The sequence below is a fragment of the Microtus pennsylvanicus genome, chromosome 2 (genome assembly GCF_037038515.1).
Source record: "Microtus pennsylvanicus isolate mMicPen1 chromosome 2, mMicPen1.hap1, whole genome shotgun sequence".
Classification (NCBI taxonomy): domain Eukaryota; kingdom Metazoa; phylum Chordata; class Mammalia; order Rodentia; family Cricetidae; genus Microtus; species Microtus pennsylvanicus.
Genome location: NC_134580.1, coordinates 94,241,709 through 94,261,940, shown reverse-complemented (window position 1 = coordinate 94,261,940; position 20,232 = coordinate 94,241,709). Strand labels below are relative to the sequence as shown.

General features: G+C 43.1%; 1 protein-coding gene across 8 annotated transcripts in view; it reads left to right on the top strand.

Annotated features, from left to right (window-relative positions):
* Positions 1 to 20,232, top strand: part of Meis2 (Meis homeobox 2) — a 208,040-nt gene that overhangs the window by 141,784 nt on the left and 46,024 nt on the right. For all 8 annotated transcript variants that reach the window (XM_075961748.1, XM_075961752.1, XM_075961746.1 and 5 more), the window contains exon 9: positions 5,320 to 5,396. In XM_075961748.1, coding sequence (XP_075817863.1) covers positions 5,320 to 5,396 — 77 coding nt within the window. The remainder of the gene's footprint in view (positions 1 to 5,319; positions 5,397 to 20,232) is intronic.

The following is a 20,232-nucleotide window of genomic DNA, read 5'->3' as shown; positions in this document are numbered from 1 at the left end:
CAGGTCTTCGTACCCCTTTATCTTACCACCCAGACTTATATCTCAGGCTCAGTGACATGTAATAAGAGCTACTGACAAAACTTAAAAGGAACCAATGGCCGGGCTTGCCATTCTTGCTGCAAATACACAGAAGCAGTGAGAGAGCGGCCAAGTCAGGGAGTTAATGTTTCTAATGCCAGCACTAGGGGGGCAGAGGCAGGCGGGTTTCTTGAGGCCAGCCTGGTCTGCAAAGCAAAAGTTCCAAGTTAGTCAAAGCTACATAGTGAGACCCTGCTTCTAAAAATACAAAGCAACGAAAGAGTAGAAGAGAAATACAAAAGAGAAAAAGAAAACCCACATAAATCTTCCTTGTTAGGGAGTTATACCAAGAAGAGATGTAAATAAGCAGGGCAAAAAAGACATGAAATTCTAAGTATCTAGTAAATTTTTTTGGAAATTTAGTGGGGGAAGATATTACCTTGAGAAACAAAGACAGGGGAGGGGCGCTTTAAAGTGTGGTTTGTGTTATTGTTTCCCATTCCTTTTTTAAAGCTGATGAAAAAGTGTGTTTTATTCATGGTATAGTAGTTGTTGTCCACATAAGAAAAAGTTGATGAAATGAATGACAATTGACTCAACTTGACCTTCCATTCATAGATGAATTTATTTACGCAAGGGCTAAGTCCTTTGTACCCAGGGAGTGTGGTCCAAGATCGCTCAAGGATGTCCTCCCAAAGCAGTTTCTTTGTTCATATTGGGAAAATATGTTCAGGGTTTCATATGTAACTAACATGAAAAAAAATCAAGATCACATTGGAGGAAAGACGGCTCAGAGGCTGACAGCACAGACAGCTCTTTCAGAGGACCCATGTTTGGTCTCCAGCATCCACATTCAGCAACTCACAACTCCCTGTAACTCCAGATCCAAAGAGAATCCAATGCCTCTGGCCTCCAAGAGCAAGAGCAGCTGAACTCACATGTACAGACAGTCCTACACACACACACACACACACACACACACACACACACACACACACACACACACAATTTAAAATAAAATCTTAAGGAAAAGACACACATAAGAAAAATTATTTTCAAAAAAATAACAAAGTAACCTGGGTTAAGTCTGCAAAGTGAGTATGTTAGAAAGAAGGGGAAGTCATCATCACCATAGTAACCTGAATTTATCCCATCTAACATCCTTCACAGTAAGCAACTTAACCGTTTTTCTATTGTATTACACAAGTAATTTGACAAATTATGGAGCCTTGGCTGGCCTGGAACTCCATATGTAGCCCAGGCTGGCCGTGAGCTCACAGAGATTCACCTCTATGTACCTTCTTTAAAGAAATGAACCACCATACTCCCACCCCACCCCAACCACCCCACTCTCTTCCACTGCTGGCTTAGAAAAAACAATCACATTTCATTCCACTTTTTTCCAATTGATAGGTGTGTAGGTGACTTACAGTGTTTTAATCTTGCAAAAAAAAAAAAACAGCTCCCTTTTCCTTACTGTGTGCTTCTAGTTTGTGGGGCAATTTGAAACATCACTTAATATTTTACAATATCAGCATAAATGTTTGTAGTACAGAATGGAATCCATGATCAACCAGCGCTAGTTTGGACATTGTTGGTGAGGGTCTAGTCACAAATAATCATTATTAAATGCCTTTTTACCCAAATGCCCCAGGGCTGTAATGTAAGGATGTAGCTCCAGGTCCGTGCACTTGATCTACAAAGTACCATGTACTTGGTCTACTCTAAGAAGAAGGAGAGGAGGCCTGCTGTGGCTTGAATAAAGACATCTTTCTTTCAAGTGGATTTTAAACACAAGACTAAATTAAAGAACATTTTCTCTTTCGTTGAATCATGAGCTATGCATGCCCTTTTCACTTTCCCAACCTTTGCTAGCTGATATTCCAAGTAAGAGGAACTTTAAGGACGTGTTTTTATTCACCGGTGGCCTTGGGATCATTTTGAGATGTGGAAATCCTTAACCTTTAGTGCTTTATTGATGAAGGGACTCATCACCATCGTTATTGTGTGACACTCTGTGCTCTTAGGAGGAAGCTGAGGTGACTCTGGGCCACAGGACCCCGGAGAGTTGGCCCCCAACAGTGAACAGTCAAAACTATAGCCTTAGGCCAAGAACATGGAGATTGACTACAAATTATTGCTTGTGGTCCACTTCCAGTTTCCAAGTGCAAACATACCAAAGTTTATTTTAAATTTGAGCCGGTCAGACATTTAGTAATATACATCAAAGAAGGAGCCAAGGCTTCCCCTGTTTATTATTTCAGCATGATGTCTGTCCCAATAAAGCATGCACACGATAGATTACGGAGGAGAGAAGTCCTTCAGTTCCGTGGTTTGCCCTTAAATCTGAACATATACTTGTAAATTAATCCAAAACACATTGTCATGTTCCAGTCCCTCTGAAAGCCGATTGTTCTCAATCGCTCTTTTAATTCTAGAAATCCAGTGGCTGGATGCCAGGGCACTCACAGATCAGCAGTCCACCCCATGTATAAAAGGGGCACGGATCTGCCGTGCTCAAAACCCACAGGGTGGCATTCAAAGAACTTAAAACTTCTACTCTTCCCTATTAATTAAAAAAAAAAGCCATCTGTGCAAGGTGAATTTTGGTAAGGTACCAATGTTTTTAATGATTCTGGATGGAATTTGAAACTGCTTATGAAATAGAGAAAGTATAGCAAGGGATTCCCAAGATAAAAGGCACTGTTTGTAAAATTCTGCAATCATCTGACTACATTTCTAAGAAAACACTAGAAAGCATTCCTGTGATTCAATCAGAATTTACAATCAATCTTGAAGGAATTGGCTCTGCGGTAATCTAGTAACCTCCACTTTCTACTCTTCTCCTAAACCACCTTTTTCATCTAAACACACTCTCTCTTTCTTTCTATCCCTCCCTCTCTCTCTCTCTTTCTATCTCCCCCCTCTCTCTCACACACACAGACACACACACCCCTACTTCACACTTCTCAGAACTTTTTTGGACAAATGACGACAGCAACAAACACATGGCACATGGTGGGGGAAGAGAGAGAGAGAGAGAGAGAGAGAGAGAGAGAGAGAGAGAGAGAGAGAGAGGTTGGATAAAGAAGCAGCACCCTGAGGCACATTATATTTCCAGTCCCCCTTCTATACATTTGGGGGAATGCATCTTTATTTTCATTTTGATTCTGGCTGTTTGCACGATTTCTCCCCCTGGGCTGACAGCCTATAAACCTAGACTTTCAAATTTCAGAAAATCAAAAGGGGACCACTGCCTTGAATTTGGCCGGGAAATACCTTGACAAGGAGGATTTTTCAAAAATTGTCATTTGCTTCCCAGCCAGTCTTTTCAGTCAATTAAAACGTGTACTCTAGGTCTCCTCCAGTTTGAAGGCACCTCGGCGCCTCTGATGAACAATTCTTGTTTGTGAGCCATTCATTTTCTCCATTACCAAACGGAGAATAGAGGACAATTGCATTGTTTGGACGAATCGGAGTGTTAGGAGGAGTATTTGTCACGGAGGCAGAGTGCAGTACCTGACAGGCAGCGATTGATGGCCAGGAATGAGTGTGAGTGGCCGAAGCAGCCTCATAGGATGCAAATTACTGACTGTGGATTCCAATTTACCCTGTTCATTTTTCTTGCCTGTGCTGAAGACCATTAGTGGTTTTTGAAGCAGTGAAGGGGTCATTACTAATGTGGGGAGGCTCGAGCAGGAGGGGGAAGGAGGGGCAAAGCCTTCTGTAATTACACAGCTTCAAGGAACAGGCTGCAGGCCCTAGCCAAAAAAGTGTCAACACCTCGCAATCAGAAAAATTTATTTTCATTTTATGCTTAACCCATATTAACTCAACATTATCATCTTTCTTTGTTAACATTTGCAGAATATTAAAAGCCTGGCTTCTATATTAATACAGATCTAGTTAACCCTTTGGCTATGCAGGGGATTTTGTTGAACCTGGTGGCTTGTGGGTTCTTGGATAAACAACCATGCACGTCTTGGAGAATGCATGCTATTGTAGAAGGTGGAATACCTGGGAACTGAATTCTTAGCTGATTGAAAGGCATCGCACCCCGCCAATGCTGGGATGATTAGAACACTAGAAAGCCCTGTTTAGATTACTCAGTTGTGTGTCTGGGGGGAGGCAGTGTGCACGTGAGTGCAGAGGCCCCAGATACCTGGGAGTTGGAATACAAGCAGCTGTGAAATGCTCAACTTGGGTTCTGGGAACTAAACTCAGGTCCTCTGCAAAAGTAGGAGGCACCTTAGCGCTGAACCACTTCCCCAGCCCCTTGATGACACCTCAGTTATGTGGGTGAGATCACAACTCAAGGCTTTCTGGTCTATGAAGAACTGTAACATGGGGACAAAAGTTACCTTCATGTATAAGAAAACCAGTGGATTTTGAACAGGTCCTTATGTAACAGATGTGTTTCGTAATCACGTGCCCTCCAGCGCAGAACTTCTTGAAGGAAATGCATGACTGTAAAATAACAATTCTGGGTTTCAAGATGAGAGAGGAAAATGGAAAGGAGGATAATGGGAGGACTGGTCATTATCAGTGTGAGTGGACTGTGGTGGAATGAAAGAATTCAAAACTGCAACCTACGGCTTTGTTCTCTTGTTGCTGTACTTGACGTTAACATGGAAAAATTTCATAGGAAGCATGGCATATAACCGACTCCTTCTTCCCTGAGTTGTGAAATTTGTGCCTAGGGTGAGGAACATGTAGCCTAGGCAAGTCATGTATGTGACCTTGATAGCCCAGAGAACTAACCAGTAAAAATTAAAGAATCCCAACCCATCCCCACGAAAGACTCTGCATCTAATCATTTGCCTTGGCTTTTCAGAATAGTTGTGATTACATATTGGCCCATGATCCAAATGTAGGTAGCCTGATATCAACTAAAAAATAACAGTTATGTAGACCAGTCTCTCAAGATAACATAGAATTTGAATTCCATGTAACCCACTAGCGAGTGAAGGAAATGAATACCCTACACACAACAGACAGGCATAGAAACACCCAGAATTTGGATGCCGTTCCAACACACCTTCCACCTCAAAGGATCGAAGTCGCTCTATGTGACTGAGTTACCTGGACTTTCATGGCTGGTCCTATGGAGTGTGACAGGAAGTTGGGGTTGTCCCCACTGCCTCCAGTTCACACTTGTCAGCAAGTTTGATATATTTTTCCATGTGGCGAGGAGAACTAAGCTGTAGAATAAAGAATGCACCAGTGTGGTTTCATGCTGGGAAGTATGTGCCTCTTTCCCAACTTCTGATGCAACTCTTAAAACATTTGTCTCTTCATCAGCACCCGTACCCTTCCGAAGAGCAGAAGAAACAGTTAGCGCAAGACACAGGACTGACAATTCTCCAAGTTAACAACTGGTGAGTGACTCCAAGATCTTCCTCTCTTGACTAAAGCGGGGTTTCTAGATAATTGTTTGCTTTTTTTTGTTTTTGTTTTTATATTGTTTTGTTGTTCCTGGAACAAAGGAAATCAAAGGTAATGTCTGCATTTCTTCCCCGAGGTGGGAAATCCGGGCCCAGGGTGAAGGACAGGGAGCCTAGACAAGTAGGGTCATAGGATTTCTTCTTTCCCACTCTTTCTTTTCTTTTTCTTCTCCCCTACATTCACTTTTCTCGCCCCTGACATTTTCAAATTTTCCAGCTGACTCACAAAGTCGGCCTGGCTAGGTCCTGTTCAATATTGTTGTCTGTGTGTCTTTTGCACAATGCTCACACGCAGCCACTTCCTCTGGGAAGATTCCTTTTGTCTGGACTCTGAGGAACAATGTAGATGCAGGGGTGTGGGATTTGGGGGCTTGTTTTGTTTTGTCTTGTATCTGCTCTTCGGTATTTGTTTACCCTAATTTTTCTTTAATGGAAGAAAGGTTTTTTTTTCCTCCTTCCATTTTTAGCTTGTGATTTAGATTACTTGCATGGTGGTATATGGGCCATCTACCCTTTGTACATGGCTTAGAGAGAAACTGCGGAAAGAGGAGGGGTAGGGGATTAAATAAAATGATCACAGTGGCCAAGAAATGATATAGGAATTACTTATCAAAATACTGGTCCAGGTTTTATCAGCGGCTTAATTTTGTTCTGTACATTCTTGGGGTGATGTTCAGATTAATTGAACTGACAGTTCTCTTTCAAAATTCAGGGGAAGTATTTGCACGGATTTCAGGCCTTATACAAACTTAATTACATGGAACTCCACTTTATCATTCTAATTCCATGTAGCAGAGGTTGTATTTACAAATGAGAAGTCTCTGGCTTTATTCACAGCTTTCCTTAATATATTTATCAAAGCAGGTTCATTTACAAAGTGCTCTATCTGTGGGATACAGGCAGGCAGACATTAACAAAGCTTTTAGGTTTATCAGGCTCGCCGCCTGATGAGCTACCCGAGGGTCAATTGATTTTGTGGTTCTGTGATTCATTTTTTTCTCATTTTTCTAGGATCACAATGAGAGACATGCTTGGAGAATTAGCCAGTTTGTCTGCCTTATCTGTCAGGCAATTTTTTTTTTCCCAGGGAAGTCAAGCTACTTAAATTGGCCACAGGAACTGTCGTTATCTGACTTTAATGCACCCTATAGTGTGGATAGCATTTCAATTACACCAGTAACCAAAGCTTAGCTGCAGCCCTTTTCATGCCTAGTGTTGTACGGAAAGTGATGTGCCTACCTACAGAAGCAGAAAATTGAGTTGCCTTGCTTCTGTCAGGGTGATTAATGCAGAAATAAACTGCTAACCTGAAAAGAGAGGCAGAAAGAAAGGGATAGACAATACAGACTGGAATTCTCTTTAATTTTCTCCTAAAGATTGGAGCTATGTACATTTAAAGATACCCTTTCGAGCGAAATCGTGGAATGAAGGCTATAATCTCCAGAGCAAGATGTGTCTGGACTGGCGGTGATAGGAGCCTCCTGATGTAAATAGCTAATATGTGTAAACATACAGATTCTCATTCATGTTTCCAGCACAAGCAATCAGTGGTCTGAAACAATAGACGGACTACATTCTGGGTTAAGTTTAGGAGACTTGGTCCCGTTTATTGTTTTGTATGCACCGACCTCCAGGGTAAGCTACTGCAGATTCAGTGGTTTCTGGTACAATTAACATCCCTTTAGAAAACTGGGTTCTTTGGAAATTTGGGCACATTCAGGGAAGTAGTGATGGGAATATTTGAAAGAAATGGGATGCTTCTTTGTTGATATTTGGCATTGCCATTTGACCTTTCTTTGAAAACACTGTCTCATATCATCCGTCCCCAGCATTTTTTGATGTAGTCATTGCCCTTGAAGAGAAAAGGCATCTCAGCCCTCAGTCTAAAGACCAGCTCTCCCTCACAGACACCTGGCTGGAGCCTGGAAGAAAGAACCCTTCCTTTCTGAATTCCACGGAGCCCCAAGGCATGTGCAGGAGTTCAGCTGGTGTGATATTTTGGGTTTCTTGTTTCTCTGTCATTTGGGCTACATTTGCCGAGGGTGAGGAACGGCAGTCTGTCACGCGGCACACTTGCCTTAATACGGGATAAACGTTGACGCCTCCGTCTCTACAAAATAATTCCGCCTTTCTCATTTTCACACTTCCTTCTGAAAAATTCTGTAATCCTGCCCTCGGGTCGAATTCTTAGCTAATAGCTACCATAACTTTGATAATAAGGCGCGACTCCCAAGGATAGCTTCACGAGCACCCCGAAGCACTGCCAGGAGTGTAAGGCAGTGGCCCCCACCTGGGGATTTCAGAGAGATCTGAAAAGGAACGGTCTCCACCTTGCTACATTTTGAACTTGTCCCATGCCTTGACAAAGTCACCTTGAAAACAGCTCTGTCTCTCCTCTTTCAGGAGGCTTCAGAGTCGGGCTTCAGGTGCGGGACATTGATAAGAAGAGTAGACTAGAGATGAGATTTCTAGGCCCAGAGAGCTGTCACTCTCAGGCAAAGAGGGTCAAAAGTAGTTCCTGGGGTTGGAGAGATGGCTCAGTGATTCAGATCACTTGCTGCCGCTCTTCCAGAAGACCCACGTTTGATTCTCAGCACCCACCTTAGATGGCTCACAACCGCCTATATCTCTAGCTCCAGGAGATCTGATGCCCTCTTCCAGTCTCTGTGATCATATGCTTAACACACACATACACACACAAGGACACACATGTAAATACACACATACATGTAAATAAAAGATAAATTTTAAATAGATTGATAAACAAATAGCTTATAAAGTTTAAACCCCCCCCCCATCAGCCAGTTGCGGCCAGGTGGCCAGTCTTGCTTGCCACTCTCGGCAGTGAGTTAGAGTGGCCTGGGAAACCTTCTGCTGCCCAGTTCTGCTCCTCGTCTTTAGAGCAGAAAGGCCAAGGGGCTTAAGGAGCACTGTAAAATAACAGCCACCGTAACAAGCAATAGACGTGGCCACGTGCACCTCATGAGAGCTACGAGCAGTAACGACAGGCCAGTTAAGAGCCGTCAGTAATTAGGAATGAAGAACAAACAAGCAAAATGGAAGTTTAGGAGACAATTGAGAGAAATGAAGATGGGTTAGATCTCTGCAGCCTGTGTTTGAGATGACCCCAGATGACTTTTCTCATGTGTTTATAGTAGGGGTGTGTCAAACACAACCAACCCAAAGCATGACGTCCAGAAGGACCAGCGTTTATGACACGGATGTCATTGTCTTACACTTATCTCTCAGAAGTCCATGAATAATAAACCATTCAGTTACATTACAGATTGACATTATGGATGAGGCAGTGAGTCATGGTGTCGCACACCTGTAACCTAGGACTTGAGAGGCTGAGGCAGGAGGAATACAGTGAGTGCAATACTAGCCTTGGCTATGCAGTGAATTCCAGGCCAATATGGACTACAGGGTTTTAAGCCTTGACTCAAAAAGCCAAAAGCAAAGCCAGGCATGGTAGAGCACGCCTTTAATGATTAAGAATAATTACAAAAACAGAGAAAAAAATTATTCTGCAAAATGGCATAAATAAAATTTTTGTCAAATAGCTCGCAAGCTAGAATGGAGATTTCTTCCAAAAGGAAACATACATGTTTAAGGAAAACATTTTCAAATGCAGACAGCTTCCTATGGCATAGCTTCTCTGTTTAAACAAAGGTAGACTTTTGTGATTTATTGTATGATCATTTTTGTAGGGTTTTTGTTGTTGTTTTATGTTTTGCTTTGCCAGGAGGGAAAGATGAGTGAGCTTTAGGAGGTAAGAGTTTACAAATGACTGTCAAAGCTTAGCAAGGAGAGGGGAAATTTTAGGTTATTGACACTGGCGTTTTTCAGGAGGCATGCTCACACTGATAAAAAAATTTTGAAAAAAATATTTTTCTAAGGAGAAAGTTGTCACTTCAGGAATTTTTTGAGTTGCATTTGTGTGTCTTTGACAATGCTATCCACTGAAATATGACAACGTCACTTGGACAAAACCCCAGCTAGGGATAGGGAGATGGTAGCTCAGTAGAACAAGCGAAAGGACCCAAGTTCCAGCCCCAGAGCCCACACAAGGCTGGCAGCAGTATCTGAGATCCCAGTTTCGAGTGAGATGGGAGACACAGACAAGAGAATCCAGAGGCTCGGGGCTAGCTTAGCTCACACAACAGACAACAAAAACCCTTGTCTCAGCCAAGGTGGAAAATGAGGACCAACTTCCAAGGTTGTCCTCCGAGTCCACACGTCTCTCGTGGTACATGCACATTGCACTAACATACACAAAATGTTCATGTGCACATCACACACACACACAATACACACACGCATACACACACATCCCATACACACAGAGAAAGAAAATGTAAAGCTCTGGCAGCTAAATCACAACACCACACCTGTTCCCAGGCAACATAGTAAGTACCTGTAGTTATCTCTACCTAGAAATCCCACAACAGATGAGTTTTGTTATTGCTGTTTTTTTATTTTGAGACAGGTTCTTGCTTGGCCAGAATTCTCTACGTTGTCCAGGTTGGTCTTGAACACACAATCTTCACCCATCCACCTGAGTTTTGGGATTATAGGCACATACAACCACATTTGCTCTCAGGTTTATTATTGTTCTTTGAGACAGGGTCTCACTGTGTAACCTTGGCTTATCTGGAACTTGCTTTATCGACCAGGCTGGCCTTGAACTCACAAAGATAGGCCCGCCTCTGACTCCAGAGTTCTGAAATTAAAGGCATGAGTCACTGTGCCTGGCTCCAGATTAATTTTTAAAAGAAGAAATATACTGTACTCTTAAAAATGCATGTGATTGCAGTAATTATAACCAACGACAAAAACGACATACAAAGTCCACAGGGCTGAGCTGTTGACTGAATGCAGGCAAACTAGGATTTACTTCTTCCTGGTGGCCCCAGGCCCCCAAATAACAATGCATGAAACTTAAACGAAGGAACTTTTCAGATGAAGGTGGTCCAGAGAATTCCCTTGTATTACAGATAGATGCCTTGCACAACCTCTCAAACTAAGATTAACTACTAATTCCCCATGTCCAGCTTGCCTGTCTTCCTATCTTGGGGGCCCACAATCATATTAGCTGTAACATTTCTCAATGATTGACACCCTGGCAGAGGACAGAAGTTTGACTTCTCCTGCTTCAGTTTGGCTCCCGGCGAATTTCCTAGATGAGACAGAAGTTTGTTTCATCAGAACTGAGGGACTTTTGGCAGTCTCTTGGGCATCAGTGTACCTTCTAAGTAGCCCTCCTTCCTTTCTGCTTTAAGAAGGCACAGAGCCTTCGCAGACACCAGCACACGGGACTTAGCTCTCTTACGTGTGAAATGGGGCAAGGCTGGTATAAAGGGTACTACAGGGAAGAGTGACGAAGCTTGTGAGCACTCTGAGAATCAAAGGTAACACAGTTGGGACTCTAAGGTCCTGGTTGACAGCAGCAAGGTGGTTGCCTGACGAAAGCAATAATATTCCCTAGGAACCCAGCATCCCAGACAAACTCAAGAGTAGAGGCCATTGTGCCAAATTCACCCGGATGCTTCCTCTTGAAGAACCGCCATCATGATCTAGGTGGACTTGAGGAGGGACAGTCGCTTGCAGGCCTATGTCAGTGAATTTCCGAGTCCAATTTCTGCCTCCTAATTAGTAGGAGGAAGAGTAAGGGATGAAAAGGTCGTCCCTCTTCACAGCAAGGAAAAGTCATTTTCCAAGGTGTGTGTGTTGTCGTCCTGCCGCCGAGAGAGAGAGCGGACACGGGGAAATATGTTGTAATATTAGGACATTGAGAGTAAGCTGGGAATTGAGGGAGATAATTTTGCAGTAAACATATGGAATAATTTGGCCAGTGGTGCAGGAAATGTAAATGAGGAACAGAGACAGCTGGACACTTTTATCTCAAGAGAGAAAGGATTGAAGGATTGAGTGGTAAACCGGGGAGGTGGAGTTGAGAAAACCCTAGAAGGAGCAAAGCCTGCCGGACTAAACAGCCTCTCCCCGCTCAGCAGTTTCCCCCCACGGCCGTTTGTTAAACGCAAAGCTGCCGTCTGCGGTGATTATTTCCGAGTAACATCTATGTTTCAGAATAAAAATCCATTTGAATCTCAAGTCCGATTTGCCAGGTGCTAGATTCATTGTCAGCATTTAATGTGCTGAGACTGCCAATGCTGAAGAATGAACACACACACAAAAAAAAGCATGCTTTCGAACTCCAGTGTGGAGAGCTGGAGGTAAGAGTTTTGTCTCTCTGGGTTCTCTGTGTCAGAAACAGCCAGTCCCTGGAAGGGAGGTGGAGAGGCCAAGGGAACCCCGTGTTTCCAGTTTGTCCCGTGTGGTCTTCTGCTCACCCAAAGGATGTTCCTCCTAGCTGATACTCCCTAGGCTGTAGTAGCAATAGGAATTCCCATCTCTGTCCACCTGCACAGGACGCTAAACATTCCATCCAAGGGTCCTATTATTATTTCTCGGAGACCCACAATTATTTCTAAGAAGGAAGGAGTGAAATAGATTAGGAGTTAGAAGACAAGAAAAGAAACCAGCACAATGAACACGTAACCAGAGGGACTGCCCCGACAGTGAGGTGGGTTTCCGTCTGCACTGTCTGATCTGCAGGACATCTAACGGGGGTGAAGCTAGGAGTCTATACATGGCTTACCAATTCTGACCGAGATGGCAAGGTGGCCAGATCCCATTTCCCATTTCATGGTGTGAAATTCTCACAAAAATGTGAACCCAGGCCTCCCATCTATTACCCTATCAGATCAGTGATTCTAGACAGCTCCTATCCTGTATGGATGGAGGTACCATTTCCAGAAATTTCGATTCAGTACAAGTGTAGACCAGCAGCTCAGACCCAGCAAGGGCCTTTTGGAACTGGTAAACAAAAGGAGCAGAGGGGAAATAAAGGAAGAGGGTGCCAGCGAGGGGATGCGAAGGGGAGGTTTGAGGCAGTCCCTCGCCTTCGATTACACCCACTGCTTTGTGCTTTTCCCTTTTTTTTCTGCATAAAGAAAGAATGAAATATGGTTTTCATAGCAAGCTGGCGGCATTATCTCAGGATACATATTTCTTTGCTGCGTTAGGATGCCAATAAAGAGGAGGGGAAAAAAGTTGCTCGTTTAAAGGAATGTACAGTGCTGGATAGAAAACACCACACAACAAAAAGAGAATACAACAAATTTTTGAAACAATTCCAAAAAGGAAAAAAAAATTCCTTAAAGAAATGTTTAAATAAGAAAACTTTGAGAGGGAAAAGCCCTCATATTGAAAGTTATCGTTGATCAAATCTGTGCATTATAGAAGGAAAATTGGCCTAAAATGTGTTTGGGGTTTTTTTTTTTGTATTTCTTTGTTTTTCTTTTATTTTTTTTCTTTCTCTTTTATATTTTTTTTTTCGGTTTTTAGAATTAGCCTCCTCTCTTTCACTGACAAAAACAATGAGCTCCAGACAGCCCCCGCATTAGCACAGGACTCTACCTACCTCTGCACTTCATTACGCCAGGATTTGGAAGAGAGACAAGGCTTGCTCAAATAGATCCTTTATCCATCGCCACTGGCATCATCCACATGGTTTCTCTAGGAATGCTGAAAGAAAAGCCTAGACCTCAGCCTGCTGTAGGATTTGAGGCTAGGATGCTATTGACGTGAGCATGTACTTCTTTTTACGGAGGGGGGAAAAATGAAGCACATCATTGCAATATTTACAAGTATCTCGATCCTATAGCGACTGATGGAGTATTTCTAGCTCCAGTTACGAAGATTAAAGTAAAAGTTGTCTTGAAAACAAAACTTGTTTTTTAAAAAAAAAAATCAAGAAATCGGGATTTCAAGTTACTCTTAGGTTATTTCTGGAATGTAGAAAGTAGAAAGCTCGCCTGCGCATTGCTTCTAGAGACCCCAAGATTAGAAGCTGTTAAGAAGACACAAAGTAGATCAGAATGCATCAATACTATGTTGTCCCTACTTCTCTCAAGTTTCTTTTATGCTCTTATGAGTCTGATGGCTGCAGCAACTGGGTTCTCCTTTTCAGTGCTGTTGGGTTTTCCCCCCTACTGTGGGGCTTTTTCCAGTAAGATTTCCTACAGTCCTGAGGACTTGAAAAAATTCCTTCCAAAAATTCATTTTCCCAGAAGCCATTTCTAAGCGGTCTTTAGGCTGCCTGCGCCCAGTGCACTCCACTCGTTCATTCATGCGTTCCCCCACTGGAGAGCAGCCTTGTAAAAATTACTTAATTGAGATTCTGCACCGTTAATGAGTAAATGTAGGTCCTATTAGCCTCACGATCTTGAGAACTCGTTTTGTTGTTACTACGGCTGTTTTCATTGTGTTAGATTTCTCAAGTATGAGAGTGAGCAGGGGTAGGTAGCACTTCTGTGTGCCCACCCCACGTCCACTACCCCACTCCTTTAGGACACTCAGAACTATTTATTCCTATCGTGTTAACAAGAAAACTCAGTTTATATTTGAAAAAAAAATCCTTAGAGATTTGGGGAGAAGAATAAAGGGAACCTTTGTTTTCTTTTCAATATTGCTTTCCTCGAGTCCCTTTCCTGGTCATTGTTTTTCTTCTAATCAGAACACCCAGCGTTGTTTCCGGTCTGGTTTTGTTTTTGTGGGTGAATCGGAACCATCACTGCTGACTGGTCATTCCCTTGAGATTAGCCAACTCCCAGCTCTCCCACAAATTCACACACATTCTGTACTGAGGTTGAAACAGGCAAGGTTCTTTCTCTCTTTCCCCGACAAGGTAAACACTGGAGATAGGGCATTTCCAGATACACTGTATCTTTTAGATAAATCCCAGCAGGCTGAGGTTTCAGGTTGCTTAATATGGACTTCCGGAGCTCCAAACTTCCCTCAAGCCTTTAGATGAGCAACAGAAACTTCAGCAGACCCAATTCAGGGTGCTTGGAACAGGGAAGGAGTTCTCTAGATCTGAATTCAAGGCTACCTCAAAGTCCACACAGTGAAAAATTACCCAGGGGTCTTGACTTAATGGCTTCAACTCCGCTCTTGAGGAAAACAACTGGGTCTTCCTTAACCAAGGGTGTTCTCTTCTACAAAATGGATAGGATGATGTCTTTGGGGCCACAGGTTGCATACTTCATGCCATATGATACGATTGACACTATCAACATGAAATGGTCATATATTTTGGCATTGCATTTCCAGTTTCACCGAACTCTGAAACATGTGCCAGCTTTCAATAAGGACACACTATTTCTAAAATGTAGACTAGTCTCTGGGTGGCATGGACTCCAAGTGTGTGCCGCAACATATAGAAGCCAGCAATGTGGCCCGCTTGTCCCTTTTTTTCTAAGTTGTGGTCTCGACTCTCCGTGTTGTATGTGCTGGCACAGTTGAAAGGCAGCGTGGGGGTTTGTGAGCAACTCTCCTCTTCTTAAAACTCGGTAGGAAGAAGCTCAGTGGAATTTGGCCCCAGCTGGTGTATTTCCTGTGTTACCTGAGGCCAGGTGAGACAGGGCAAATTCCACATACCTCTTTCCGCCATGAGGCTAGTCCTAGACCTGTGTGATTCAGCGTGACTCGAGGCTGCACACGCAGGTCTCCTGTGAGCCCGAGCTCTTGTCGCACGTTCTGTGTCTGAGTTCGTGCTTGATGGCATAGAATAGGAAGGGGAAAAAGAGAAATCCTCACTGTCAAGGAATAGGCCAAGTTAGGGCTTAACTTTCCTCCTATTTTTTATTTTCATAATGCTATTACAAAAGCAACGTTAGGAAACAGGAAACGGGTGATGTGTAAAATAATTAGCACCGAAGGGAACATAATAGGTGACTTATTAAAATCCATACACGGATTATTGACCCCGTCAGGTTCAGAGATCAGAGAGCACGTGACTCGGGTGTCATTTCTGAGGGGCTCGCCCCAGTGCACTTTGGCGGCTTAGTGCTTCTGACATTAAATAAGCTGCAGATATGATTGATTGAGTAGCCCTTTGACAGGAACGAGAAGTCAGAATCTCCTAGGCCTTGCTGAGCCAGGCCTCTGTTTTCATTACCTTCGCTGAGTATTACATTTAGTCAACCGCGTTATGTGTAGTTCTGGGAGACTCGCTCCTGCGTCCAGAAGTCATTGTTCGGCTCATAATAAAATTATGCTATCAATTTGCCACAAGAGAAACACTGGAGTTCACTAAATTATTGCCATGTGTTTTGCACTAAAGATAAAGTGATACCAATTAAAAAAAAAAACACCCCTGGATTCTGTGTTTTAGCGGCGTGAGGGGAGGAGCCAGCCTAGCTCACGAGGGAGGTCATGTCTCCCTTTTCCATGCTACAAATTTCATTTTCCTTAATTAGAAAATGGCGCTTACAGGGAATGAGCAGGGAGTTTAAGTAAGGAAGGGAGAAAGAATGAAACTTGAGCTGAGCCCTAAATAATACGTCAGAAAATGACAACTTGCCTCCCTCAAGACTATTTCATTTGAAAGATTTGCCGGGTTACATTAGGCTTGGATAGATTTTTCTGGAAATGGGGCCATAACCCACAGACTGAGAAAGTGCCCGACTTCACAGTTCTACAGATAAGTCAAACCCTTACCTTGGTCCCATCGCAATGACAAGGACATACATCTTAGCGCTCACCTAGGGCACCGGTTTCAGGATGCTGTCTCCCCTGAGATTAGAGCTTTAGTTATGGTATAAGAATATCATGCTTTTCGATTATCAGCAGGATCTAATATCCTACTGTTTTAATTCATATTCTGCTAAGTTAATTAAGGAATGGCCAACGATTTGGTCTCAGGAGGAAATCTTGACTGTTCATACCCCAAATAAATAATGTCTGCCAATTTACCATCAGATTGATGATATAATAAATTTAAAATTGTATATGTTATGCTTAAGTCAGCTTCCATTCTGTTATACAATAAAAGTATTTCCAGACCCAGGAAGTAGTTCACTAATTTTAAATAATATTTTAATGATTTAGTTTTACTAAGTAATGGTGGAAAGCTCTTTGCAGTATATTATAATGAACTGTATCTTTATCTAAGGACAGATATAAAAATACTTTAGAGAAACTGGTACTTTATAGAGTCGATATGATTTTTCCAGCTAACACCAGAAAATGGCTAACAAAGGGGGAAATAAAAGAATGAACTCCTCCGCTGCTTAAGCTTCCGCAGCCTAACGGTAGGATTTACCAAGAGACCAAAATGGACCCAAAGATAAAAATCCCTCTTTTGGACAATGCAACAGAATGCATGGCGCTGGCGCGTGTGTCCTGGGTGAGAGTCTTGGCATTGGTCTGTGAGAGCGAACAAGTCGAAAGTCTGAAACAAGGTCTGGATTTTTGTTCAGCCTTTGAATTGAGATCTTAGTAAGGTTTCCTAACTTGGTACTGAGCTGAATTCAAACCAGCTAGAGAGAGGCTCAGGAAGGCAACACTTGACACATCCGTTGAGGAAAGAGGGCCTCTCACTCAGCCTGCTGTTTCTTACAGGAAATTAGATTTGAAGTTCCTTTGGAATCAGAGGAAGGAACTGTCGTTCGTAGGCAGATAGAAGCAGGGTGAGACCATGAAGGAGGGAGAAGGAGCCCAGGAGGAAAACAGCCTTCTCCACCTGGGGGAAATAAACCCCGCAAGTACCTACTGCGAGGGGGAGAGAGGGCCAGATTCCCCAGAACAGGGGGAAGAGCTATGCGCCCACCAGGGCCATGCACTGTGGTCTGTGAAGGGAGTGGACCGGGACATCATCAGTAGCTTGGATCTAATTCCAACTCAGACAATGTGTGTGATCTTGGGCAATTTATCCTTTCTTAGTATCTATCCCCTCATCCATTAAAGAATGGGGACTGGGTGATTTTTTTTAAGGTCCTTTCTATCCTTAAAATTCTATTATTTTATTATTCTAAGCCTGTGAACTGAAAAAAAAATCTAGTCAAAGCAAGCGAGATGAAAAATGATTTTAACCATTGTGTCTTGAATTGATTAGAGGAAGAGATAGAGAGCACAGCCATAGGAGACTACGAGGGACTTAAACAAAGCTCCGAATCAGGGACTTAGCTATTAAAATGAAGAAAAAGAAACCAATTTTTATCGCTATTGTTAAAAACCGTAGCAGGATTTAGTGACTAATTCAGCATGGGGTAAGAAGAGAATGAGACCCTCAACTCCAGGCTCTGGGCTTTAGGGAGCAAGGGCTTGGAGCTGATTTCCATGATGACAATGGATTGGGGTGGTGGGGTGACTTCTCTGGGAAGATGAGCTTGTTTTCACAATAGGTCACAAAAAATAAAGATGAGCCCTGCAGGGGAAGAGGTCAGAATAACAGGAAACGCTGTGGGACCACACAGAGCGGCAAAGGTAAGACCGAGGGTGCAGATGGCTTTCCCACCCTGACGGCAGAGGAGCCTGTCTAGGAGAGGATGTCTTGGTGACAGGGATGTGGGGAGGAAACCACACTGATCACACAGCCTGCTGGAAAGTCTGCACCCCATAGATAGTTCCACAGGAGCGTCCTCGGGGAGAACAAAGCACCGGGAAAGGTTTCGATTTGTTAAGTTACTGTCCAGTTGGATGGGGCATGTAGGGATGAGGAAAAGTTGTAAATCTCTTTTGTAAATCTCAAAGATGGTGGGGCCAGTGAGAGGGCACAGAAAGTGAGGGTACCTACTACCAAACTGAATGGCGCGAATTCAGTCCCGGGGAACTATGTAGGAGAGGGAGAGATTCCATTCTCCCAGCTTGTCCTCTGACCTCCACATAAATAGTGTAGCGCACAGGCATTTTTCTTCCCCCAAGTTTAGATGGGTTCCTAAAGGGGTACATGCTCATGTTTCATAAAACTTTTGATGTAAGTAGACCACTCCCTGTTTTTCCATAGCTGTGCAGCTTGGAAATCTTGTAAGAGTGTGGGATTACACAGCCATTTTTTTCCTGGGCCTTGTTCTGTTGTTTTCTGTTTGTGAAATTCCATTGAGGTTCTTCTCCTTCAGAGGTCAGCAATAAAACAAAAACAATCTTCTAGAAGCTGTGGGGTGAGCAGCGCTCTGTAATCGCCTTCACCGGTGACCGTCCCTTCTTGTCCCTTGCCCTGACACTCTCATAACCACTTACAAGCTTAAAAAAGACAGTGCTCTTGGCATGTTGTTGGTGGATACCTGATCTTGATTGCTTGGATAAACTCTTCTTCTGAGGTAGATAGACTTCTGAATGATCTAAGAGTTGTCCACCGAGTTCAAGTTATAGGCCGCAATTCCTAGAAACCCATTGAACTTGGAGTCTTTGCGATGGCCAGGCCAAATGACTTCCTCATGTAGTCATCTTTATTTATTAATGGTATCTCTTTCTGTTGTTGTTTGGTGGGTGGGTGGGTGGGTGTGTATGTGTGTGCAAGTGAGAGAGAGAGGTGCCGGGGGCGGGGCTCTCACTATATATCCCTGGCTGTCCAGGAACTATGTAGACCAGGCTGGCCTCAAACTCACAGAGAGCTATCTGCTTCTACAACCCAAGTGCTAAGCCCTGATGATGATATATAAATCTGAACTCTGCACATTCCCGTTCTGCTATCAAATTGTCTGTTTTATCGACTCCTGACCACACAGCTAAAGAGGGCATAAAGTTAACAACTTCCAGGTAGGAATAGCTAACTATGCCACTTAAATATTTAAGTCGGTGAGACATTTGTGACTTGCCCTCGACATCTTATAAACTTCAAATAAATGTAGCAACTTGCAAATAGAAATAACTGTACCGTTTAAGCATATGGGTCAGTAGAGGTTTTGTGACATCCTCCAACTCCCACAGGACTTCAAGCACATTGTAGGCAACAAATCCCTGGCACCACAGGCCTGGGCCCCTCCCAACTACATTTCACTTTATGGCACACTAAGTCCCACACTCGATTTCTCACTGAAGAATGTTTTTTTAAGGGTCTTATCCATGGGCTCATTGTTTGCGTTGATGTGTTTGCTAAAGCAAAGTGCATCTCTCTGAGAAAGTCTCCCACATACCAGTGTTTTTCTTGGTAAGGGGTGTTATTGGGTATAGCTAAGCTAGATAAATTCTAGAATTCCCAATGACTCTGCTCTTCAGTGAGTTGAAAAGCTTTCGGGATCGCATCCTGTCCTTTCAAATGCAATGTACAGATCATCTTTGTCATCCAGTCCCGGCTATATTTGGAATAATATATGAAAATTTTACAATTTCTTCAAGAAAGACGAGTGTAACAGGCTGAGTCATTTTATGAGAATATATTATTTTATGACTCAAATCTTTATTTAAGGGGAGCATTAAATACAACATCAAACAGTCAGTGTAATCATCATTACAACAGAGCTGAGTTTTATATTAAATCTCTCCAATAGTTCCCAGGGACGCTGGACTCACAAGACTCAGCTTTCAGTAAGACCACGCTCAGGCAGAGGGATGTTTTTGGTAGCCACCAGCATCGTCTCAGTTGTTAAATTGTCTCAAAAGTTACCTGGAGAAAGTTTGGCTCCATTTAAGAGAGTACATCCCACTCCTTGAGGATGGCAAACGGGGTTTCTTTGCTGTGTTGTGGCCCACAGCAGGCTCACCAGCCATGCTTCTAAACACTGAGGAAAGGCATGTGGGACCCCTGAGGAAGGATGCTCCTACAGTTTTCTCTCACTCCCTTAGATAAAAAGTGATCAGGGCCCAAAAGTTTCACTAAAGGTAATTGGAAATTAAAAATGTAAAGTAACAGTCCTGTCAGCACAGGGCAGTTGCTAAGAAAGTTAAATATTGGATAATTTAAATGAATAAATTCTAAGTGGAA